This window comes from Falco naumanni, chromosome 5, assembly GCF_017639655.2.
Source record: "Falco naumanni isolate bFalNau1 chromosome 5, bFalNau1.pat, whole genome shotgun sequence".
Lineage (NCBI taxonomy): Eukaryota > Metazoa > Chordata > Aves > Falconiformes > Falconidae > Falco > Falco naumanni.
In genome coordinates this window covers 92,100,135-92,121,371 of record NC_054058.1, presented here as the reverse complement: position 1 = coordinate 92,121,371, position 21,237 = coordinate 92,100,135, and the positions used below count along the sequence as shown (strand labels likewise).

The window sequence follows — 21,237 nt, the reverse complement described above, 5'->3', positions numbered from 1 at the left end:
GTCCCCCCACAGGCATTTGTCAAACCTGCCATAGGTACCTGCCATTCAGCAGCTACACCCAGTTTAATATTGAGCTTAGGCACGTGTTTCTGGTTAAGGTCAGCAATGCATTCACGGCATTGTAGGTGGGCCTCCAGCAACACACGCATTTCAAAGAGCACCAGTGTTTGGGTGAGCTTTGCAGCACTGTCCATCAACTTACCTTTCACAGTGGCTTCCAGCCGTAAACCCACGGCAGTTCAGGCACTCTCCAGTCAACGGGTCGCAAAACTCTGCATAGCCGTTACACAGGCAAGGACGGCAGTGGGGAAATCCAAAATACCCAGCCAGACATCGGCTGCAGCGCTGACCATCCACCTCCCGGCGGCAGGAGCACTGCCCTGTCACCTGGTCACACAGCGAGCTCAGCGAGCCTTGCGGGTGGCACTCACATTCTGGAAAACACCAAAAGCAAAGATGTGTCCTGAAGTTATTCCCACAACCCTACTCATCGCTGAGACTGCTCAAAGGCAGCGCGAACAGCAGGCATGGAAAATCCATTATTTGTGGAAACATTTTTCATATTGCTTCACACATAATCATGGATCCAAAGCCCTAAACAAATCGGGTTATGCATGAAGAGCCAGATACTGGCACTGGTGCTAGCTGCCAAGTACTCACCGTAGCAGCCGTGGAAGCCGAAGCCATAGCTGCCCGCAGAGCAGGTGTCACAGCAGCGTCCCACGACGTTGGCTTTGCACTGACATTGGCCTCCCAGTTTACTGCAGCTGGCGTTGAGCGACCCTTGGGGATTGCACTTACATGCTGCCAAGGGGAAAGAAAATGAAAACAGGCTTGGTTATAAGGGAGTGTGACTGCCTTCGTAAACTTGCACTTAAACATGGGAAAGAAAGAGCTTGATTACTCTTATCGGGGTTCCCTAACCACTGATGGCCATAGCTTGGATTATTTGATGCTGTAGCATCACCGGTGATGGTGCATCAGGCACTAGCACAAGTCTCGGTGTTGGAGCTGCCACTTTCAGGGCATCACCTTCAGTGCATATTTGGGACAGGGCAGAAGAGGGCATAGCAAAATGTAGATCCGAAATGGAGATATCCTGAAGTTTAGAAAGGTTTGCTATAAATCTATGTCTAGCTGCAGCACTGGACATAACCTGCAAGTAGTACTATACAGCCTGCACCCGTGTATTGTTTGCTGCTTTCTGCACACCTTGGACTAATTTGTTGAATGAACCTGGTCTGCTGACCCACAGAGGGTGTTTGTCTAGGATGCTCGGATGTCAACGCTAGAAAGCCAAGTGCCATGTTTCATTGGGAGAGTCCCATCACTATGGGAATCGAACTAATGGGGAGTTCAGCACAGCCCAAACTTAAATGAGCAGGGTCTGTGCCTATAGAGCCGTGACCACATCACATGCTGTGTGAGCAAGGCATTGGTCCTTCTAAAAATAGCCCAAACCAAGCAAATACTATCAGGCCCATTGGAGTCAAGTCTCCCTGGAAGGAGCTGGCCCCCAAAGTTGTCCAGGAAGGCCCCTCCTGTTACTGGAAGTGCAGAGAAGTTCCATTTCTCTGGCCCCAACACCAGGTAAGTCTCCTAAGCCACCGAGCCCAGCTGCCCTTTCCACAGTGGGTCCACAAGACTGCCCGAGGCTTCAAACCCCATCTCCCACCACCTTCTTGCCAGGACACCTCCAAGGTTTTCTTGGTGAATCTTTTCCAGCCCATCAGCTTGTGTGCCAGCATGCCTGGATTCCTATCAGGACATTTAGCTGGCCTGCAGCATCCAGGGAGGGGGCTTGAAAACTCCTCTGTCATTTTACAGCAGCAAGAAAAGTAGGAAAGTTACTGCTTTGGCTATCTGGTGAAGCCGCATCTGACTGAAATGCTGTTCAGAAAACACATGACACTGCTGTGGTCCCCATCTTGCTGCTCCATGAAGCTCATCAGGTGTGATGGAGTCCAAGAGCCATGCCACCAAAAGGTGTTTGCAGAGCGCTCAGGGTTCAGGGGACGTATCCTGCATGTCCATACATACCACATGCTGATTGGCCTCACTTACCTACACCACCATGGGCTGGGAGCTCTCCAGCCAACATATTCTATAAACTCAAGGGAAAACCAGTAACTGTCCAAAAGAGCTGCCTGTGCAGGCTGCTCCTTACCAACGGCGCCGTTGTGAATACGAGCTGACATGCTCACTATGAGCCGTGCGCATGCTTCAGGCAGGACATGAGGTCCAACTTCTGATGCAATTTCAATACAGTGATACTTCTGGTACTCATCTAAATCCTTTTCACTGCATAAGTTCTCCACGGAGCCAATTCTGGGAATAAGTCCAAGCTTTGGCATTAAAAAGGGAAAAGAAAATACTTTTGCTTAGATATACTGAAAACCAGAATTTCCCACATTCCCTTACTGTGCTCTGCATTGCAAGGACAGAGGCCCAGAGCACTACGTTTCCAAATCTGCTGTTGTGCTGCTTGGTCATCTAAATTCACATTTATTCTGAAGGTCTAGACATTCCCTGAGTTCTTCAAATAAAAGAGACTCTGTATATAAAAGAATAAGATTATAATAAGACAGATATATGCTCAGAACTGGTTTTGCTTCTAAGAGGTGACATGTTGATGATTCCAAAACCAGTATCTGTTTTTTTTTTTTACTTATATTACCAAGACAGAGAAAAATCATCTGAGGGGTCTAGGTCCAAGTATGGCCAGCCCTTGTCAGGTCCAGTTCTACAGAAGAAATTAGAGTAATGGACTTAAAAATATTTTTCTCAAGAGAAGGACCCAAAACTAACACCCAGCTCCTGACTTGGTGGAAACTTGGGAGATGTCTGCACCCAATTTCTGGGAAAGCACAGAAGTAATTTTACTTTTCCAATGTAATCTTTAAATATATCCATGATTTTAAAATTAGATTTAGACAAATTACAGAGATTTTAAAAAAACTAAGTGATGAAGGACTGCATAAATTTATTAAACCCCTGACCACAGCATGTTGTCAGCATATGTGGAGCGTGCTCATAATAAATGAGCATCAGATAAGGATAAATACTCTGATTGTTAACATATGCAACAAATATAACTTGATGAGCTGTTTTGGTATTTCTCCATGAAAATTAAAACAGTAACAATCCTGTCTTTCCATACAAAAATATGCAAACACAGTGCCAACAGAGGTAAGCAGAAGCACACTTCCCTGAATTTCTGTTAAAAGACATTATAAATTATTTTGAAGTATCTGGAGTAAAATAAATAAATAAATAAATCACACTGGTATAGGCACAGCCTCAAGGGAATTGTGACAGAACTACTCACCGAGTCAATCAAGATGAAAGATTTCACTTTTGGGTCAGAGGCAGAGGGCTGAGAAAAATACACATCCACAGAATATTCTGTTCCTGGCTCCAGGCAGACTGTAGTTTGCAAAAGTGCAATCCTGTTTAGCAGAAATAAAGCACAGTTATAGGCAGGAGTCAGGACAAGGCAAGTTTACAGGATGCTGGGAGCTCTCCCTTCCCTCTGTGCCTGCATCCTAACACCTACAGCCCAGAGCAAGCCCTGCTGCTGCCGGGAGCCCACCCAGCCCCCCTGCTTGCAGGCTTTGGGAAACCTGCACGACTCATGCCTGGATGATTCACCAGTGAATCTTAAACTTGGTGAGATTAAACTGAAAATGGCAGGTTTTACTACTTCAAGCAGAGGAGTTTGCAACTCACGGTTCATATTTGTCCTTTCCTGTCCCTGTTTGACCGAAACTGGTCACATCCTCTTGGTCCCTCTCTACTCTTTCCATAGGTTCAAGCTGAAAAGCTGGTTTTGAAAATAGGCTAGGACAGTGACTCTAAGTCAGTATTTCCTTTCTTATACTGAAACACCTGCAGCTGGATCTTTACCAAAGCAATGACTAGCCCCAGCAGGATCTCAAGCTGCTCTTCTGGCTTGGGCAAGCCTTTGCCAGGCTGAGGACTGGAGCATCAGACTCTTCCTTAGAGCCTACATAGTATTGTGGTGTGACAGCAACATGAAAGGCCACAATGTGTTCCTAACGTTCCCACTTTCTCATACATTTATCACTCTGCAGCACTCCAGTAAAGGATTTGAACACAGAAAATCTACAGGCAAAAAGACAGGAACAGTCAGACCTCTTCGTAGCTGGGAGAGGCAACACATGTGGCTCCTGTGAAAGGCCCTTGTTTTTGCAGTGTTGACTTGACAAAATACCAACAGGTTGAACAGCAACACTTGCTAGCCAGTCTTCCAAGGACTATAAACAAAGGACACAAAATTCTGATCATTTTTCATATCTGGAAAACCCACTTTCTCCTTGCCAGGGCTAATGAAAGCCATCTGAATGATTCCACGCTGCAATACACAAAACAGATTTTCTCTTTGTTCTTTACAGGACTGAAAAAAAAAAAAGTTATTTGTGAAAAATGTGTTGTATTTGCAATGGCTAATTGAAGAACAGAGACAGAAATGGGACCTCAGCTGGTGCAAATGGAAACAGCTCTGTTAAGTCGTTGGAGTTGTTTCCTTTCTCAGGACAGTGTTGTTCCGGAGATACCCTTTATTATCTGCCTCTTGTATCTAATAAGGAATAACAAACATAAAAGACTTTTACTACAAAGTCTTTAAAATTCAGCTGTTTAAGCTAACCCTCAGAAGAAAAAAGCTACATCAAACCAGCCCACTGCAAAATTGTTCTCACAGGGGGTTTTGTTTGCCTCAGAATGACAGTAAGAGAATAGAGCACAATAGACAGAAAGAAGACCTCAAGCGGTGGGATTGTCCCAGGGAGCTGCAAAGCAAAAAGAGCAAGGCATGTACAAACACTGGTACTGAGAAAACACTTGCCTGGATTTTTGAAGACGTGGGTGCAGACATGGATTTAACCAAATTTAGGCTAACAGATTTTCCCAGACATGTCTTCATCATTGAGACATTTTGCTCAAGCAACAAATACGATTTTGGCTATTTTCCTACAATTTTCACGCATCTCAGCACAGCCTGAGCAACCGAGAAGCTGAATGTCTGCAAATATCTAATAAATGCAAAACCTGGATAAGTATCTATCAGATTGCTCCTGCCTGTGCACTTTTTCCTGCCCAGAAAATCCCAGCTAGAAATACAGGATGTCTATCTAAAAGGAGCTGCATTTTGCATGTGTCTGATTTGTGCACAAAAGTCCAGTCCAAGCAAAGGTACCAAAAGAGGAACTCCAGAAGATGAAACCTTGGCTGATGCTTAGAAAACACTTATAGTGCTGATTTTTCAGATTTGTGTGGAAAGGGTTAAGGGGATCAGTGGAGGGCATGTTGCTTGGCTGATAAGGATGAAAAGACGACCTATTTTAATTTTAAATCTAAGGAGTGGGACAAGTTGCTGTGTCCTATTATTGACCAAATAGACCCTGCATTTATCACAACATCACAAGACACACAAGACATCACAAGTACCTCAGGCTCATAACGAATCGTGATATCAAAATCCATAGCAAAGGGAATGTTGTTGATGGCAAATCTCAGCCCAGCTCCGCTAGGAATGCGGGCAAAGCCAGGTCCTGTCCATGTGACAGACCGACCGGCGCTGGGCTGTCTGAAAACCACCGTCACAGCCGCGTCCTGTCCAAATTGCATCACACCCTGCAAAGTCATAGTGACATTTTCAACAACGCACAGAGCCAAATTACAAAAAAACAAACTCAGAAAAGAGAAAGGAAATATTTTTGCCTTGTTGTTTACTTACTTTGGCCATCAGTCAACCTCATTTTCAGAACAAGCTCGAGTTCAACAATCTAAGAACTCTCCCAAATGTATGATGTTTAGGGTCACATATAATAAAAGCTTCCTGTAGCTTTGCAAGAACAGCAGCAGGAGCGACTGGAATAACCCATTCATCTCTGCATATTTGGCATCTCCAAGCATTTACATTGCAAACTTTAAACAAATTAAGCTTTATTTCATATGTGGCTGGACTTTTCATTATAAGATGAATAAATAAGTATCAATACTCAAAACTACAAAGCTGACAGCGTTTAAATGCAGTAGGTTCTAAGTTAATGTCTTGGTAAACTTGTTGGAAAACAGAAAATATTGGAGGCATCTTGCAAGCAAAACAAACATAGAACAGATTTTACCTTTCATGGGGGCTCTTCTCTTCTAAACATTTAATTGAACCCGAGACTACAATGGCACTGGACATAGCATACCAAATCTGTCTGTGTGAATTATGGAGTGCCTGGCCCAACCGTGTACCAAAAAAATTGATTTAATTTGTGTCAGGATTGTAATGTCTGGAACTGCGAATTCCACGTGCTTAGACACTTCATTGACCTCTGTTGCAAAATCAAATTTTACTATTTGGTGTAATCTTCAGTAACTATTCAAGTACCAATTTACCTGTTCCAGTCCAGATTTTCTTACGCTACGTTTCTTGCTCCTGTTTAACACAATCTTTCCATTTTCAATCATGAACTCATAGCCTTGTTTCTGGAAGTAGATGTCACACCTTGGAAGAGCGCTTGGTTTAACCTATGAAGTAATGAGAGCGGGACAGCACTGTCTGAACGATTTTGACGGGTAGGTAAGCAGCTAAATGAAAATCCACATTCTTAAAACAAGCTCTGTTCTCTGCTGGGCAAAACTCTAAGCTATGGCCCAGCAGCTGCTGGAAATCCTTTTCCTCAATCCCTTAAAATTAACTTGTACTTCCTCATAAGCTATGTCCCAGACATCTGTTTTCCATTTAATTATTGGACTGTAGAATGATTACTGGTTGTGTTTATAGCTAAATATTTGCGGATATGACCTGCAAATAAACATTTTTTCTTACTTCTTCTCTACAGCTCCTGAACAACACATCAGAGAAGAAATGTTAGTGAAAACATAGACAGCAGAAAAGATGCATTCCAGACTTGTACTCTGCATGGGGAACAACTACCTCCACGTCAAGGAGAAAAAAAATAAATAGAAATTAATTTTTTTAAAAACACTATAAATGGATGCCAAATTCTTGAGGAAATTGGGCTGCAGTCAGTGCCATTATATAAGGCAGCAGGAGTGAGTCCAATGGAGCAGAGAGGAATTTTATTCTTCCCCTGTTGGAGATCCCCAGAAATATCACAGTTCACGATAGCTGTTGGCAACTCAAACATTTTCCTCTAATTTAAATAATTAAATTAATTTCTCCAATTCATGCTAGACCAGCCTGTTCTTGAGGAGCAGCTAGGACAGCTTTGCAGGTCACAGAATACTGTAGCAACTGACCCTTGGGAACAGCCACAGTTATGGGACAGTCATGTCCGTGAGGAACAAGAATGAACTGGGGACAGTCGAGGGACTTGCTTTGCATCTTCCTGCTGAAAAGCCACTCTGGCTGCTCCCCAGGCAAGGGCTCCTCACCTCAGCCTCAGCTCTTGTGCCACCACTGCATGTATTCCCTCTCAGTACGACACCTAAAAAGCCAACTACGTACCAAGGGTGCAGAGCCAGAAAGGGGCTTTGCAAGCTCAGCTTCATAAATATAGTAATCCAGGGGTAAAAAGAAGTAGCCTGGGGCTGGCTCATTACACTGGCGGCTAACGATGTTGGGAAGACACTTGCACTGCCCGTCCTTTGGTGAGCACCTAGGATAAGAGTTGGTAAAGGGAAGAGGTCAGAGTGCAGCATGGCTGGGTCCTCACAGCACAAGAGCAGCTCAGCTCCACCCCTGATTCAGATTCCCTTCGTTTCTTCCATTATTGGACTGCCTCCCGTACCAAACTTCTTCCTACCACCCACCCGCTCCATTTGTGATGCTGGGTTTATTCAGTGCTATTTTTTCATCGCTTAGGAGATACGACATGTTTTGATTTCTCTGTCCATTCCATACGTGAAGCACAGATCCTTTTGTTTACTGAGCATCCATTACTATCTGTTCCTGTATCCATTTCTTGTATCTGTTTCTATATCTATTACTGTATCTATCACTGCTGTTAAGCACCTGTAATTTCGGAGGCAGGACATGAGATCAGAATGACCTTTAATTTGATGCAACATGATAGTTTTCATATACTTACACTCTTATTTAACACATCGTATGATTACTAGCTTTGATTTACCTGCTCACAAGGAGCTGCTCTACAGCATTGGACTATGTGCTCCTGTGTCTGAAGTAGCGAAGACCCCTGCCCACTAGACTTTTGGGGGAGCCCAACTGAAACCAAGCTTGCTTCTAAAATGATATATTTTGAATAGGAACCAGTATGTCAGAAAAAATTAAGATATTTTTAGCTTTTAAAGTAGATGTAGGAAGCAAAGTTGAAAACGTTACCTCTAATTTACTTCTAATTTCTACTAATATTAGGGCCTTTGGTTCTCTCAAACCATGCAGTTTATATTTTATATTAACCAAAACTTGGCTCAAAGTGATTCAAAGTTGGCTTCAAAGGAAAAAGGTAAATCCTCTTATCGCAAACAAATTTCCAAGATCTCAACCCAACTTTACACTGCTTGTATGTGATGAAATTACATCTACAGTCTATTTTCCCATTTGTACTGAGACTCTATTAACCTAATCAGAAAATCTAGCCTAAGAGTTTATAAAAATTAAAACCAAGAAAGAACTTGAAGAACATTAACTTACAAGTTATTCTGGGATCCACCAATATCACAGTCACATGGAGAACAGCCATATAAGCTGTTGCCAAGACCCCAGTAACCTACCTGGGATAAAAAGAAAAATTATTTTTTTTTTCAATATTTAGGTATCTAGAGCACAACAGAACTCATTCCTCTGGATGAATGATGCTCTGGAGCACTACTGTGCTGCTGCTTGTGCTTGGCTGTGGGAGATTCTTTTACCAGATTGCAGGGGTGCCCAGCTGTCACAGCACTCTCCAAACTCTCACGCTGCAACAAGGTCTTTTACCATCTCATACCAACATACTGTTCATGCCAGTCCCTCTGCTGCCTTCTCCTCATCTCTCCTCACCCAGGGCACGCTCATATTCTCTCTTCTCTCTACTTATTCCTCCTCTCTCTTCCTCGGCTGCCCAACCTCTCAACAGAACCAGCCACAGCTGCACCTTGTCTACATCAGCCAGCCCACCGCCCCTGAAGCCAGCCCACAGCTGGATATTATCAATGATAATTAACCCAGCTTCATTCCTCTGCACTCAGCCACTGCAAGAGCCAGATATGTACCCATTTGTGCAAGCAAGTTGCTCTGTAAACAGTAAAGACGGCCTGAAGACATGATTTTGCATTTCCTTTCCTTCCTGGGAGTGTTCCTCTTATTGCAATTTTATTGCACAAATGTTTGCAAGCAGTAAAAACCAAACCAGATGTATCAATGCAAAATGGGAGCACACAGCTGTAAAATTATTTCGCATTTTGACTAATTGTTTACTTTTCTGGCAGGGAAAAGGTGGGAGACAGGAGAGGAAATTCTAAAACAACACGCAGGAGTAATAAGAAAACCTGAGTACTTACAACACATTTTTCACAGCGTCGCCCCGTGGCAAACTGCTGGCAGAGGCACTCTCCGGTGCCAGGATCACAGACAGAGAAAGGCAGACTGCCGGAGGAATCACAGTTGCAGGCTGCAGGGAGAGAAATGAGCGGTTACCCCTGCAGGCCCCAGTGACGGCAGCAGGACTGGCATTTGCTTTAGATGTGGCATCAGTGTGACAGGCAGTCTCGGTTCTCCGGACAGATGCTCTGCAGATGGACATGCCCTGGTACCCTGCAGCCCTCAGACTGCCCTTGGGGAACGGACCACTTCCTCAGTGGCTACCCTCACTGGGGGGAGCAGGGCCGCTGGCAGAAGTTCAGTGTGCTGGTTTACCCCGCGCTGTGTGCTGATCCATACCACACCGCCCTTGCACGTTGCCGAGTACCATGCTGCGGGCAGAACGTGCTCACAAACCCACAGTGCACTTGGGTAGGGGTGGGATGTGTTTTTCAACAAGCTTCTCTCAGGGGAACGGCTGGCTGGAAACTCTCATGGCAAGGCAGCAGCTCCTGTCACCTCAACACTGCGCTGCAGTGCAGAGTCCAACTCTCTTAATAGCTCATCTGTAGCTTTCCATTCACCGTTATGCTGAGTTTGGTGCTAAAATAATCTTCATGTGTTTTAACCTCCTCTTTTCAATTCAATTGTGTATTTAACAATCCTTCTGTTCACAACAGCGTGATCTATGATAGTATATTACGTACTCTGCAAGTGATTTTGCATCTTTTCAGTCTCAGATGCTGCACCAGGAACATTAAATTACATTGACATTAAATTATAGTAGCAACAGGGTATTTTGTGAAGCAGGTAGTGCGTTAGCGTGTGCATCCGTGCACTCAACTACCTCTTAAAAATGCTTTGAAAAGAAGAATAAAAGAGGTGGTTTACATACGTTGGCAGCCCAGAGGGTCACTGCCACTCAGTCCATAGTAGTTCGCCCTGCACTTGTCACAGCGGATACCCTCCACGTTCTCCTTGCAAGGGCACCGTCCCGCGACTGTTCCCAGAGCAGGATCTGTGTGGCGCTCGCACATGCCATTGTGCAACGTACCTTCTTGGTCACAGTTGCAGGCTATAGGCACGGTCAAGGAGAGACATAAAAAAGCACATTTAGATATAAGCATGAAAATGCAATTATGGAGCTGTGGGTAGGCACAGATTCAGGGATGCTTGTAAAGATTTGAGACGTTCATCTGTGCTCGTTGTGTTGGATGCTTTACAATTAATGCACAGCTGCTGTTAAGAAAGATTACGAGCATGCTTCCAAGATCTGCTTTCTCTCTGAAGGACAGTTACAATCTTCACTTTGGTAGAAATATACCCTTTGCTTTGGGTAGAAATAGGCATCACTCATCCACTCCCTACCCTCTCCAGAGTACCTGGGAGGGAGCGGGGCCCATAGTTTTGTGGATGCTCTCATGAAAGCTGTAGGGTCGCAGAAGTACCCCACATGAGCTGGTCTCCAATTGGACCCCACTCCAGAGCTGGTCTGAGCTGGCCGTGGCTGAATAATTTACTGGAAGCAATGGACTGAGCAAGAGATGCTGACTTCATGATGCACCTCACTTTTTCCTAAGGCGCTACCCATTTCACACAGCAGAGCTGACATCTTTGCACAGCACTCCCCTGGGTAATCACCCCTTGGCTCCTTAAGGACTTTCCACACCAATCAATTACTACAATTAAATTATACTCAGAGCATTTTTCCCATCCTACATTAACACTGAATTCAGCTCATCTTTCAGAAGAAGGGCTTTTATACCCGAAAGACTATTTTTCTTGCATATGGCAGGTATATAGCAAAAGTTATTACTCCTCCCATCGTTTCACACCTCTTTTGTAATCCCTGACTATCACAGAAGCAACAGCACTACTGCTATTTATATTCATATTGATGTTGTTCAAGAAAGACGATAGCTCTGCTGGATTTTCTAAGCTCAGTTTAGCAACGAGTTGGAATATACAGCTCTTTTTGCAATGCTGGTTTAAAAATGCTGATGTGCAGCTACTTTATAAGGCAGTTTGGATATTATAGGTTTGGTAACATTTTTATAACCATACGAACATTTAAGCACGAGGATACCATAGGGTTCAGAGCAAAGAGAATCAGAACCACCCTGTCTTGAGTCATTCTTATAAAAGCTAAAAAAAGGAAGCTTACGGAGGCACGCCTGAGGGTCTGAGATGACTTTGAGTGGATCCTGGTAAAAGAAGTGTTTGCACTGGTCACAGTGTTGCCCCATGGTGTTGTCCTGACAGTCCTCACAAACACCACCGCTGACCCCGCCGCTGGCCTGGTACACTGCCATGTCAAAGTGGCATCTACCAGCGTGGCCATTGCAGTTACACCCTGAAACCAAAACCAACAGTGGGGTATTACTCACCGTGACTCCTATTGTTGTGGTCTTGCCACCACTACTGTCTACCATTACACAGGGTTACTTGTTACCTGCAGGATTTCAGCACCCCAACAAGATTATAGCTTCCCAGGCCTTGTGCTTTACAGCTAGGGGGAAACACTGGAGACTTATGACAGACCCGGGCCCTACACTTGCAGATGTACCTGTTGTGGTTTAACCCCAGCTGGCAACTAAACACCACACAGCCACTTGCTCAGTGCCCCTGCCCCCAGTGGGATAGGGGTCAGAACTGGAATAAGGTAAAATCCGTGGGTTGAGATAAGAGCAGTTTCATAATTGAAATAAAGAAAAGTGTGATAATCATTATAATCATAATTGTAATGAAAAGGGAGATTACAGAAAGAAAGGGAGGAATAAACCCTGAGAAAAAAGCAAGTGATGCACAGTAGAATTGCTCAACACCCGCTGACCGATGCCCCAGTCAGTCCTCGAGCAATGACTGTCCCCCCCCCAGCCAGCTCCCCCCAGTTTATATACTGGGCATGACGTTCTATGGTATGGAATATCCCTTTAGCTAGTTCGGGCCAGCCGTCCTGGCTGTGCTCCCTCCTGGCTTCTTGCGCACCTCCTCACCAGCAGAGCACGGGAAACGGCAAAGTCCTTGACGCAGGGTGAGCACTACTTAGCAACACCTAAAACATCAGCGTGTCGTCAACACGATTCTCATGCTAAATCCAAAGCCCAGCACTGTACCAGCTGCTAAGGAGAAAACTAACTCTATCCCAGCCGAAACCAGTACAGTACCCATGCAGGTCAGCGTGCCTGATATGCAGGGGGAACACTGCTTAATTGAAGAAAGATCCAGTTGAATATTTGTTACAGATCCTAATATACTATTCTTTTATATCTTATATTACTCATTGTTGTGGAAATAAATAATTTAGCCTTGTCTAAATTGTTCTTTCATTTGCAAGAAAGACCCTGTGCAAGCCAATGAATGATCTTTTTTGCATTAGTTGCTTTTTCCTCTTTACATTTTTTTTTCTCTTTATGAAAAATAAGAGCATGAACCTCCTTCTTGTAGGGTAACACAGTACCGATGGATACAGGAATCCCATCTGTTTTTCTAGAAGAGGCATGGAAAAGTCTCCTTCCCAGAAACCTGGACATCCCATTATGGATTGGGCTGGGATTGTGCTACACCCACCCCCCACCTATCAAAAAGGAAAATAATATGTTTGAGTTACGTTTGCAAGCATTATCCTGTGTCCCTTCAGCTGGCCTCCAGGGAGCATCATTGTAGAAATCTTTACATCTTTCACAGGACAAACCTTCAGTGTTATGGTGGCAGACACATCTCCCATGGACCTGCAATGTGGTGAGAACAGAAAGGAGGTAAGGTGGGAGGAGAGAAGCGGAGTGGAGGGAGACATCTGCTTGAAGTATGCCAGCAAGATCAGGAAAATTCAAAGCTCTTTGGCTCCCTCAGCTGACATACAATTATCATTTATTTGAGTAAAAGGTCTGGAGAATACTTGCAAATTTTAACCAAATAGTTTTAAAGCCACTGAGCAACATTTAGAAAAAAATACTTTGAGAGATATCAAAGGAGACTTCAAACTTGTAAATTCTCTCTCTCCCTACATGTCTCTATGTTGAGATACGTACTTTCCAGGAGAAAAAAACCCCCTTTTGTTCCCAGAGGGAAAGAATTCACAATCATGTTCTTGAATTTTTTAATAATCCATTTTTCATGGGTTAGCTTTGCATTATCAGCTATTCTTTGTGCCAATGCCTCTTCTCCTCCTGCAGAGGCCTCAAGCCCAGCTGGAGTGTGGAATGCACCCAACAAGTGGCCATTCAAGTCTGCACACAGCACAGGCCACTTACTGCATTACATTTGCACCATTACAGCTCTGGTATTTGCTGTTATTATCAACATGTCTCGTCCCAGTTGCTTTTGAAACACTATGGTAGTGCCAACAAAGAGACAGCTTCTGAGAAATCCATCGCAGGGTTTTAAAGAAGCTGTATTGAAACATTTTACAGCTTGGAGTTGCAAATGGTCAATCCAAAGATCATCAGAGATCTTCCTTTCCTTCCCTCCCTCCACCTCTTCCCACAAAACACCAGGTAGAGACTGCCCTGGACGGAGACAGCGTTAATGACGCACCATCCCAGACTGATGGAAAACATCTCCCCGCAGATTCTGCACAGGACGACACTGGCTGGCATGGCCATTGCAAAAGCAGCTGCCCCGCACAACCATCTCATAGACAGCATAGTAGTACTTCTCGAGGGGATCACTGTGCCTTCTTCCAAGCAGAGCATCCCCAAGGGTGTGGAGTTTAGTAAAATTGATCCTTAGGTTTGTCAGCGTAATGAGCTCTGGAAGAAAAGAAGAGAAATCAAGAGCCTAAATTCACTCAAAATTAACAGTATGACATCTTCAGCTTGGATTAATCATTGAAGAATTCCTCCATACTGAAGAAATGGTGAAAATGATCTGATATTGGCTGAGACCAGTTACCTGTCCAGTGCCAGGGCATGGACCCACTGCTGGCACGCAGCCGTGTAAGCGTTAGCACCCTCCTTGGTATGGCTCTGGCCAGGGCCAACCTGTATTTTCCCAGCCACTGTCTTCATAGGTTCATGTACACCTCTGGGACTGCTCCTTTTGGAGCAGTGTGGATTGGGCCACCTGTTCCCAGAAGGAAAGACAGCCTAGCTGCATGGATGAGCTCTGCAGAGCCATGCCGTTTGCCCTCGGGGCTAGAGAATAAGACTGGCCCATTTCATTTATTAATATAGATGTCTCCCTAAGACCTTTAGGTACCTAATTTTCAACATCATTGTCTTACACAAGCTGAGCTATTGACTCTTTCAGTGTACAAAACAAGCAACACCATCAAAGTATCCCTGGAGAAAACTTGTACTGCCCATACCTTGGATATATGGCACATATGGATTTTCTATTTCAAAGCTGGGATCCAAAGCTTTTAAAACAACCTGCAAAATAAATTAATACAGCTCTATAGATCACTGAAGCTATTATTTTGGGGTATAAAGACTGTCACCTGAGACCTCGTTCTTACTAATGCCATTTTACTGATCCCATAAAATAAAAGAACAAGGCTGTGGGCTGATTAAGGAAGTGCTCTCACCCCTCCAACCTGGCCTTGGCTGAGCAAGGCAAAAAGGCCTTTTGGTGGTTTGAGGTGTCAGGAGGAAGGAAAAGCAATGCCCTAGAGTGATGCAGAGACAGGATGAGCACCCAAAGGACAGGCCCCAGTCTTCAGCGGTAGAGGTTGGTGGGGAGTCAAGATCTCTTAGGAGGTGGACTTCCATGTGAGTTTGGAAACCAGGAAAGAGCACTTAAAAGGTTTTGTACAAGTTGTCTTATGAATTCATTTGGGTGTGAAACTAAGGGTATATAAATATATATATATATATATATATGTCTTTCCAACTTACTTCTGTAAAGTCAATAGCAATTCATGTCTCGGAACCTGTGGAAGTGGATCTGATGGATACAGATGAAAGACCTTCAGCTCCAGAAAAATAGCCACATATGACCTGAACTCATACACACACAGACACATGGCAATACCTCGCCTTCAGTGGAGGGCTCTATGTCCGAATATCTTGAATCACAAATGACATCTTCCACACTTTTTGCTGGACCAGAAGAGATGTTGGGAAAAGAAGCTGCACAGTCCTGTGCGAAATATCTAAATGCTTTCCAGGTCTGACCAAAGTCCGTGGAGCGCTCAACCAGCATTGCTGCAGGCCGAAATGTCTGCAAGAAGCATTATTTCAAGAATTTCTTAACCAGGTGTTAAGACGACATCTCAGGGGTTGTTGATTGACATTCCTGTTTGTTTGTGGGATGCCAACAGCTGCCAATTAAAATTCTGTGTTTCAGAGTTTGTAGGTTCACTACAGGGCTACTGTGCTGGTTACGTGATTCTCTGAAAAAGTTGGATACTTCATTAGAACCACTGTCTAGCACAAGGGAAGGGTAACCTTCCATATAGACACAAGATTACTTTCTGAGTAAGAAATTTACTACATTGGTGTGGTAAACTTCATGTAATGTAATTTTTTTCTACAAAAATGTAGAAAAAAAATTTGTAACTGTCCGGATCATAATGGATATGCATCAGAAGGTTGAACTAAATTTGAAGGAGCACCTGCATTTCAGAGATATTCTAATTTTTAGGGCTTAATTTTGCAATTTAAATTTTTTTCAGCTTTAATTTTCAGATTTATAGAAAATAGGACCAGAAGGCACATGAACAGAAAGCTATTCAGTCTATCCTCCTCCCCTAAGGCAGGATCAACTACAATTTAACCATACTTGACAGGTGTTTATCTAACCTGTTCTTACAAACCTCTAAAGATGGAGCTTTCACTGCCTCTCTAAGCAATTTATTCCTGTGGTTAAGTAATTAGTGTATAACATTACATAAAAGCTCTGGTAAAAGATGTACCTTAAAAGTCAGGATAAGATGGCTGAACTGGAATAAAGTTTCTAGGTCCAATCTAATGCTGACTTGGTCAATGCCTGAAAGGAGAATGAAAATGAAGTGAAGAGCACAACGCACCCATTAGAGGGGTTGCTGAGACAGCTTTCTCATGGGGAATTTAAAGATGCCTTTTCCAGCACAGCAGCTATAGTCTGCTTGGGGCATCCCCTGTGCACAAACCCAGCATGTGGCTGGATCATTCTCAGGGAGTGTGATGTGCTGCCTTTCCAGCACCGGTACTGTCAGTGCTGCATGTCACTGAGACTGCACAAGGTAGTTAAAAATCCTACTCAGATCATTCAGATTCTAAATTATGGTAATGGTAAGGTTCTGGGCTTTTGTCTTTCTATATCCAGTTAGATTTTGTAAAAATCTTTAAATTATTTTTAAAATTATTTGCTTATTTCTAAGAAAAAAATGAAACTCAATAAAACCATGGGGCTTTCTTCATGCTAAGCAGATCTGTTGAACCCTTCTATGCTTCCGGACCTGCAATTCACCATGAGCAGTGCTACTGCACCTGGGATCTTCCAAACTTGCAACAAATACGGAACCCCACACACACAATTCACACATCTCTGTAGAGAGTTGCAGGAACCCAGCGGATATCTCTATTGTTCACATCTGCATGCAGCATCTCAGGGCTCCTGCTGACCAGGCTGTGCATGAGACCTCATCCCAGAAGAAAAATGAGGAAAGCAAAAAAAGATTCTCTCACAGCTGACCCACAGCTTTATTGGCAGTAGTGTCCAAATCTGGTGACAGTTCCTTGTTAAACTCACTGAATAAACAAGGCTTAGGAATTTTTTAGTTGGATACACAAACTAGAGGTAACATATTATCTTAATTTTTCTGTGCTTTAATTTCCAAACAGTCATATCTACTGTATGACAAATGAGATTGCGTAAATGCTATTCTTCCTAGCATGCCTTCCCTGAGAAGCTGTAAGGATAATAACTTCATCAATGACATAGTGGGATCGAGTGCACCGTCAGCAAGTTTGCAGACAACACCAAGCTGAGAGGTGTGGTTGACACGCCTGAGGGACAGGACACCATCCAGAGGGATCTGGACAAGGCCATGAAGTGGGCCCGTGTGAACATCATGAGGTTCCACAACGCCACATGCAAGGTCCTGCCCCTGGGTCAGCGCAATCCCTGGTATCAATACAGGCTGGAGGATGAAGGGACTGAGAGCAGCCCTGCAGGGAAGGACTAGGGGGTACTGGCAGATGAAAAGCTGGACATGAGCCGACAACGCGTGCTAACGGCCCAGAAAGCCAACCAAATCCTGGGCTACATCAAAAGAAGTGTGGCCAGCAGGTCAAAGGAGATGATTCTTGTTATAGTTGAAATTGAAATAGCTAAAGTCCGAAATAAATTCACTAAGTATTTATTAAGGCAGGAAAGCAAAAACAGCGCCGGCAGCCAGGGAGTCACAGCTCCATCCAGGCTCACAAATTCCAAAAAGTAACACAGCGCTTTTATTCTCAACTTCAAGGCCGGTTTAAGCCAACAGTTATGCTCTCAGTCCCGTAGCAAGAAGCTGTACATTACAAACTAAACTATTTTTACACTAAAGTCTAGACGAAGACAAAGTTGTCATAGTAACATGAGATTATGGTTTCACATTGGCCTTGAGGAGGTACATCTTCAACCTCATGGTTAACAGTTAACTCTTTTCTCTCCAGACAAAACATTCTCAAATCTGTTACAGCAAGATCATTCCTTTTGTTAAAAACCCCTTTGATCAGCAAATTACCCTTAGTTACTTATTACAGTTCTGTCCCTCTACTCCACTCTGGTGAGACTTGCATCCAGTTCTGGAGTCCTGGGCACAGGAAAGACATGGATGGGTTAGAGCAGGTCCAGAGGAGGCCACAAAAATGATCAGAGAGACAGAACACCTCTCCTATGAGGAAAGGTTGAGAGAGTTGGGGTTGTTCAGCCTGGAGAAGAGAAGGCTCCAGGGAGACCTTACAGCAGCCTTTCAGTATTTAAAAGGAGGCTTCTAAAAAAGATGGGGACAGGCTTTTTAGCAGGGGCTGTTGCAATAGGACAAAGGGTAATGGTTTTAAACTAAAAGAGAGTAGATTTTTTATGATGAGGGTGGTGAAACACTGGAACAGGTTGCCCAGAGGGATGGTAGATGCCCATGCCTGGAAACATTCAAGGTCAGGTTGGACGGGGCTCTGAGCAACCTGACCTAGTTGAAGATGCCCCTGCTTATTGCAGGGGGGGTTGGGCTGGATGACTTTAAAATTCCTTTCCAACCCAAATCTTCTATGATTCTATATCAGTGAAGAACTACTATAGAGAAGCTTCTAACAAAATTAACACGTGGCAATGAGGGTGCTGACAGCCAGGATTTATTTAATTGTTTCCTAAATTATTAGTGCTTTATACTGCAAGCACTATTTTTTTAAAAAGGATATTTGTGTTTCACACACTCTGTCATTACACATCTGTAGGCAAATGTACCTTTTACCACAAATGACATTTCCCTGAAAGACAGGCACCCTGTGAAAGACACATGGCCACTGTGTGTAACACAGCACTGCCACAGGTCCTCTGGCCAGCTCTTGGAGATACTGTGCTTAACATTTGTCTTTAGAAAAATACAGTTTCTGAAATCCTATATTGCTACATACAAATATGTTTAAATCATTCAGTATTACCGAAGCAAAGAACAGATGTAGTTTTGTTTCATCTTTTCATGAAGGCAACGTGGTGAATGCCAAATACATAAATAAATGTCACAGTTACATTTTGCATTTCTTAAAGAAACTTACCATTTTCTGACTGCCACCACTTCTTTTTCCTATCAGGCTCAAAAGTTGTGATAATATTTTCGACCATGTGACTGTTGTGCTGTGTATAGGGATTATATGGGTATCTGGAATCACAGAGAAAGCACTTCTGTTCAGCCTAGAAAACAAAACATGCAGAATAAAAGATGAATTTGGTCTCTTTTCTAAAGATACAGCGGATGTACACATTTACGTCATTGTAAGACTGGAACCTGTTGTGTTGCTTTGGATGCCTGTGCTTTTAATCACTCAGGCTTTCATATATAAGGGACAAGCCCAAGAAAATCACCATATGCACAAAAGCATGCACATAGTAAATGTTGGTCTCAGTTTGCCTCAGGTAATGTATAAAAAAATACACTTTTTCAGTACTGGAAAAGGATCTCAGCAAGAGCAAAGAAATAAGTTTATCAAGGTGTTGTTTCTGGGTTAGCTGCAAGAGGGTTTGTTTTGCAAGAGTTTCTTGGAGAAATATATTTTTTAAAAGTTGAGCTTTTATTCATGTCTCATAAAGGTTGTAGAAATTTTTGCCCAGAGATGGCAATGAGGAGGCTGAGGGAATACGTGGGAGGGCTGGATCATTCAAGATCTGAAGAAGCCTCAAAGAGGAATAACTCACTAAATCATTTGCACCTTTTTTTCCTCTCTCTTTTGCACATTTTCTAGCAGCTCAGAAACCCAGCCAGGAGCAGCAGACAGATGCTGTTGTACAAATGGAAGGCAAAGCTGGATCCAGGTACAACGTAAGAGGTGGTCTGGGCTGACGCCACCACCCCAACCACTGTCAGCACCCTTTGTAGGCATAGGGAAGCTGGAAAAGTTTAAAAAGCAATGCAAAGGAAGAAAATCAGAATGTCAGTAGGATGAAAGGGTCTTGTTTGAAAATGAGACAAGCAGAAGATGAAGGTGGCAATGATTAGCCAATATCTCAACGCTGAATGAGAGACTTGTTTGCAAAAAGGTTTTGGAAGTGAGGACAAGGAGCTCATTTAAGGTGATAAGAGGGGAGTTGACTGGGAGACTTAAGGAGAGGTGACAAGGTTAACATGCTGTGCAAGCTCAGCACAGGTCATCTCCCAGCAGACAAGCCCAGGCAGCACGTGAACACAGATGACAGGGCTGCGGGTTAGTGTACGGCAGGGTGGGCATGGGTGGCTGTGCTACACCGCCGGACTCTACGGGATTTGGGCAGAGTCCGAGTGTGAGGACTCAGGGATAAGCTAAAGAGGAGGGTGATGGCCAAGCTTTGTGCCTGGCTGGCAGGGACACTGGCAGGGAGAGGAGAGGACAACACAGCATCCCAGAAGGAGCTGAAGGAGGAGGCAAAGATTCAGTGCCAGTGGCTGGGAGGCTGGCAGGGATGCTGCTGGAAATAGAAAGTGGAAGTCAGCGGCAGCAGCTGGGCTGGAAACAACCCAGAAGAGAGAGGATTGGTGGAGAGGCAACAAGCCCAGCACACTCAGGATGTACAGAGAAGTATTAGGAATGATTTGCACATCTTTGTATTATGAAATCACCTGGGAATTATTGAAATTTAAATAAAAGAAGAGATATAGAATTACAGGCATGGTATAATTCATGTGTTTAAAACATTATGATAAATATATATTATATTCAGTCATTCTATACCACATTTGACAAATGTACGAATGTAAGACAAGACAGGAATACAAAAAGTACTCCATCTCATTTCACAAAGTCCTGGTAGAGAGAGCTCAGCTTATCAAAGCATTTGGCAGGACTATACACACCCACTCTCTGGTTTATATAGACACATACAATACGATACTCAGTTAAAGGATGTTTAAAGTTGCTCCATAAAAGTCTTTTTGTACCCCAAAGGACAAGCATGTGCATGTCCACATAAGGCAAGTGTGGCAGATGCCTGCCTCTGAAGTGAGTAGCTTTATAGTCTCCTCAGTACTGAGCCCTCTTTCTTTACCTTTCAAAACATGTGTAAGTAGTAAATCCAATCACAGGGCTGAAAACCACTTAACCTACATTTAGAAACAATAAGACACATTCAAGACTGAA

The 21,237-nt window shown here is 43.7% G+C and overlaps 1 protein-coding gene across 1 annotated transcript in view; it reads right to left on the bottom strand.

Annotated features, from left to right (window-relative positions):
• LAMB4 (laminin subunit beta 4) overlaps nt 1-21,237 on the bottom strand; it is a 58,937-nt gene that overhangs the window by 19,546 nt on the left and 18,154 nt on the right. Inside the window, exons 4-21 of the mRNA XM_040596607.1 lie at nt 19,186-19,321; nt 16,359-16,432; nt 15,476-15,664; nt 14,811-14,874; nt 14,039-14,253; nt 13,113-13,233; nt 11,667-11,855; nt 10,398-10,577; nt 9,484-9,593; nt 8,636-8,715; nt 7,487-7,637; nt 6,412-6,543; nt 5,470-5,655; nt 4,156-4,277; nt 3,329-3,449; nt 2,168-2,345; nt 661-804; nt 203-434 (exon numbers count right to left, since the gene is read on the bottom strand). Coding sequence (XP_040452541.1) covers nt 203-434; nt 661-804; nt 2,168-2,345; nt 3,329-3,449; nt 4,156-4,277; nt 5,470-5,655; nt 6,412-6,543; nt 7,487-7,637; nt 8,636-8,715; nt 9,484-9,593; nt 10,398-10,577; nt 11,667-11,855; nt 13,113-13,233; nt 14,039-14,253; nt 14,811-14,874; nt 15,476-15,664; nt 16,359-16,432; nt 19,186-19,321 — 2,624 coding nt within the window. The remainder of the gene's footprint in view (nt 1-202; nt 435-660; nt 805-2,167; nt 2,346-3,328; nt 3,450-4,155; nt 4,278-5,469; nt 5,656-6,411; nt 6,544-7,486; nt 7,638-8,635; nt 8,716-9,483; nt 9,594-10,397; nt 10,578-11,666; nt 11,856-13,112; nt 13,234-14,038; nt 14,254-14,810; nt 14,875-15,475; nt 15,665-16,358; nt 16,433-19,185; nt 19,322-21,237) is intronic.